The following is a 4,053-nucleotide window of genomic DNA, read 5'->3' as shown; positions in this document are numbered from 1 at the left end:
GCCCAAACCTTTCCATGGCTCTATGACCTCATGACTCTATGACCTCATGTCTCCGTGGCTCTGTGACCCACTGTGTCCTGGGGGTGTTGTGGGGCTGTTGCCTGGCAACAGGAGCTGTGATGAAGAGGGGCACGTGCAGCGCAGGCCCCAGTCCTTCGAGGGCCGAGGAAGGAGGAAGGAGCCTTCTGGCGACTGACCCGCTTCTTCATCGCTTTGGCTGATCCGTTTGATCAGGCTATTTGCTTTATCATTTTATCAACCCCTTTGCTTATCCCTGTTACCACTCCTATTGGTCTCCCCTTTTATCATTCCTATAGGTCACCCCTTTAAGAATCCCTCCAGGTCATACCTTTTAACATCCCAATAAGTCATCCCTTTTAGAGTCCCAGTAGGTCAACCCTTTTAGAATCCCTATAAGGCATCCCTTTTAGAATCCCTATAAGGCATCCCTTTTAGAATCCCTCTAGGTCCTACATTTTAACATTCCAATAAGTAATCCCTTTTATAATCCCTATAAGGCATCCCTGTTATCATCCCTGTGGGTTATACAGTTTATCATCCCTATAGGTTATAGAGTTTATCATCCCTATAGGTCATCCCAGTTATCATCCCTATAGGTCATATGTTTTAAAATCCCTATAGACCATCCCTATAGGGCCTCCTTGTTATCATCCCTGTAGGACATACAGTATAAGACCCCTATTGATCATCCCTTGTATCATCCCTATAGGTCATACATTTTATAATCCCTATAGTTCATCCCTTTTATCATCCCTATAGGGCATCCCTTTTATCATCCCTATAGGTCATATATTTTAAAATCCCTCCTGGTCATCCCATTTGCCATCACTTTTACGCATTCCTGGCAGATCCTGTCTGGCAAGGAAAGCTTTTATTTTTGCAGACATGGCGACTCCCTTGGACACTCTCAGCCTCTCCCAGCTGCTGGATCTCGCCATCGGGATGCCCCAGAATGGAGCCGTCCACTTTGCGGCCATGAGGAAACTGCTGCAGGCCGTGCTGGGGCACCTGGACGTGCAGTACCTGACAGCCCAGGAGCCGTGGACGGGCGAGCTGAGTGGCCCCTCACTGGCTGAGTTGGCCACTGATATAAAACAAATGAAAAAGGAAATGGAAACCGTCAAGACATTCATGCCAGAGGTAGTGGCTCTTCCCAGAGCCCCTGGTGCTCCCCCACCAGTCAGTCCCTCCCCACTTCCTCAGCAGTGCTTGACTCTGCCCTCACTGCCCAGGCAGCGCTTGGGCCGCTGGCAGAGCTTCCTGACCCTTGGGATGGGCTTCAGTGCTCTGGCACAGAGCCTGGCTCGGGCAGGCGGCACTGGGGCTCTGCCTGCTGACCCTGCCTGTGCCATGGGCTCCCCAGGGCAGGGCTGGGGGTCTCGGGGCACTTGCTGCCCTGGGGCTCAACCCCGAGAACCCTTTTTCCTAGACTTTCTCTCAGGCTCTTCATGAGGAGAGTGGTGAGGCCAAAGGTGTGTCAAGGATCCCAGGGGCGCAGGTTTGTGGAGATCACAGTGGGGGTGAAGGTCGTGTTCCCCAGGGACACTCCCCAGGGGCTCATCTCTGACACCCCTTTCTCCTACAGCCCCACATGGCAGAGGACATGAAGAAGTTTCTGGAGGAGCGTGACCAGGTGAACTGCTGCTGTCAGACACTTGTGGCTCTGAGGCAGCAGCCAGTGGCCTCGGCTGTGCCGGCCGCAGGCTCAGCAGCCCTGGCCCTGCTGGATGCATGGAGAGTGCTGCCCGCAGTGCCCTGCCAGCCTGGCTGAGCCTGACCTGCACTGTCCCCTGTGCTGGGCACACCACGGCAGGGGGAAGGTCCTGCAGGTCCCCGGGGACCCTCCCCTGGGACTCACCCCCACCACCCCTCTCTCCTAGGCCATGGCTGACTACCAGGATCTCCGTGAGGAGATTGGCGTGATTAAGGTGACACAGTCCCAGATGGCTCAGAAGATGAAGGAGACCCTTGCATTGGTGAGCTGCTGGCTGGTCTCATCTTTGGGCTCTCATGGGGTACTTGAGTGTGGCTCCCTAAGCTGGGGATCTGGGGTTGAGCCAGGGACAGGGTGTGGGGCCCTGGGTCTGCCCTTGCAGCTGAAGGGCCCTCGTGCTGCGACAACACAAGATCTGTGCCCTGAGTCTGCCACCACTGCCCTTCCCAGATGAAGAAGATGGAGGATGACATTGCACAGCTGAGGGAGGATGTGGCCAAGTGGAAAGAAGAGACCAGAGAGCAGATCACTCAACAACTGGAGTAAGAGGATGGGAGAGGGTTTTGTACTCTGTAGGGCTGCAGAGAAGCCCAGGGGGCCTGGGAGCATCCTGGTTTGGGGCTAAGGGACATTGCCTGAGCAGCACTGGGGAGGCTAAGCCAGCCCCTGCCCCCATCTCGCTGGCCAGGTCCGTGCTGCAAGAGACAAAGAGTGAGCTGAAGAAGATGGAGGAGCAGCAGGAGATGAGGAATGCCATGCTGGAGCAGATGGTGACTGAGACAGCCAACCAGATGCAGGAGAAGGTGAGGTGCTGGGGGAGCACTCCCACCACCCGCCAGCTCAGTGGAGGGGTCCTGACGGGGTTCCAGCCACATTCCCCATCTGGATGGGGCCATCGAGTCCCACGGCAACCAGGTCTGCTGGTTGCATCCATCCCATCTCTGAGCAGATTCCTTCTGCCCTTCCTGCAGCTGGGTGAGCTGGAGGAGACAGTGAGCATCGTGCAGGAGGAGCAGGAGATGGCGAAGGCAGCGTGCTCCAACTGCACCTTCGACGACAAAGTCCTTTTGGGGGAGCTCGTCCAGCGCTGTGAGAAACTCGAGGAAGAGGTGGAGTCCCTGCAGTCACGGCAGACAGCCCTGGGCAAGGTGGAGAACATCATAAAGCAAAGGAGCCAGGTAGGGAGTTGGCACCACGGGGTACTTGGGAGTGGGCTGATGGCATTCCCTGGCTGGCTGTGCTTTGCTGTAAAATGTTGGGGAGTCCCTCACTGCTTGGACCAGTCAGCAGCATGGAAGGAAATTAAAGCCTTGTGCAAATGTCCTCTTGACACTGAATACTCATGGAACGAGACCCCCCTTTGCTAAGCATCATCTTTTCTTCCTCCATGGAGCAGGACCAGCAGCTCCTGCAGCACATGGAGGACAAGGTCAGGAAGATTCAAGGGGACTGTGAGGAGCTCAGCTTGGTCTCAGGGAACCTCCAGAAGGACTGTGAGGAAAAGCAGAAAGCTATTGAGGTGGGTGGCTGAAAGTCCTGTGGGGTAAGAGCATCTCCCAGCCAGACTCCAGCCAGGGGACCACAAGGAATCTGTCCCCCTGCTGACCTGCTCACAGCCCTGAGGGGGTTCTGAGGGTGTTTCCCAGAGGATTTTGGGTAGGGGGAGCAGGGGGTCCTCAGCTGACCAGGAGGCAGCTCCAGCCCTGCTGCCATGTCATGGGATGCTTTCTGTGTTGAAAGATGCTGTTCCAGTCCTTGGAGAAGCTGAAGAAGGACAAAGCAGAGGAGCAGAACATGTTGGCGGCAAAGGACATGGTACAGTCTGGTGGGACCAACCCTGTGGGGGTGATGGGGTGAACGGGGCCACCCTGCCCTGGAAGGGGCACGATGGTACAGAGGGAGTGCTTCTCCCTCTGCCCCTGACACACCCCGGCCTTGCCTGTCATTCCTCAACACCTTCCCCTCTGCTCTCCTGCCTTTCCCATCTGTTAGAAAGCGGACAAAGATGCCTTGGGCAGCAAAGTCAGTTGCACCCAGTTTGAGGCGAGCATGGAGCGGCTGGATAAGAGGATGCAGGAGATGCAGGGCCAGGTGTTGGGACAGAATGAGCAATGGAACGAGGTGCAACAGCAGCTCAGCAACATGATGGAAAACAAGGTGAGCGGTGCCTCGTCCCTCTCATGCAAAACGGGTACCTTTGGGTCTTGGCAGCCTGAATCAGCATCCCTCTGAGGGTCCCCCTCTTGGATCTTCCCTGGAGACAGCCATGTCCCATGCTGGGGCAACTGGCTGAGGGTGTGCACCTGTCCACAGCTGGA

The 4,053-nt window shown here is 56.1% G+C and overlaps 1 protein-coding gene and 1 long non-coding RNA gene across 2 annotated transcripts; both read left to right on the top strand.

The window, feature by feature from the left end:
• Positions 1 to 1,350: 1,350 nt before the first annotated feature.
• LOC115307623 lies at positions 1,351 to 2,272 on the top strand. The gene is made up of 4 exons (XR_003915938.1): positions 1,351 to 1,519; positions 1,607 to 1,654; positions 1,902 to 1,997; positions 2,186 to 2,272. It is a non-coding gene; the product is annotated as an uncharacterized LOC115307623 (long non-coding RNA).
• Positions 2,273 to 2,460: 188 nt separating this feature from the next.
• LOC108640374 (glutamine-rich protein 2-like) lies at positions 2,461 to 3,967 on the top strand. The gene is made up of 5 exons (XM_029961245.1): positions 2,461 to 2,538; positions 2,707 to 2,913; positions 3,132 to 3,254; positions 3,476 to 3,550; positions 3,728 to 3,967. The coding sequence occupies exons 1-5, from the start codon at positions 2,461 to 2,463 to the stop codon at positions 3,965 to 3,967; spliced, it is 723 nt and encodes a 240-aa protein (XP_029817105.1).
• Positions 3,968 to 4,053: the final 86 nt, after the last annotated feature.

This window comes from Manacus vitellinus, unplaced genomic scaffold, assembly GCF_001715985.3.
Source record: "Manacus vitellinus isolate BGI_N305 unplaced genomic scaffold, ASM171598v3 scaffold_32_pilon, whole genome shotgun sequence".
Lineage (NCBI taxonomy): Eukaryota > Metazoa > Chordata > Aves > Passeriformes > Pipridae > Manacus > Manacus vitellinus.
This window is presented reverse-complemented; position numbering and strand designations above follow the sequence as displayed.

What these genes read in the sequence shown, in the direction of transcription:
- LOC108640374 (XM_029961245.1), top strand. Translation starts at nt 2,461, where the DNA reads ATGGAGGAGCAGCAGGAGATGAGGAATGCCATGCTGGAGCAGATGGTG. An exon ending in CCAACCAGATGCAGGAGAAG is followed by an intron (nt 2,539 to 2,706) that starts GTGAGGTGCTGG and finishes CCCTTCCTGCAG; the next exon opens with CTGGGTGAGCTGGAGGAGAC. An exon ending in TGTTGGCGGCAAAGGACATG is followed by an intron (nt 3,551 to 3,727) that starts GTACAGTCTGGT and finishes CCCATCTGTTAG; the next exon opens with AAAGCGGACAAAGATGCCTT.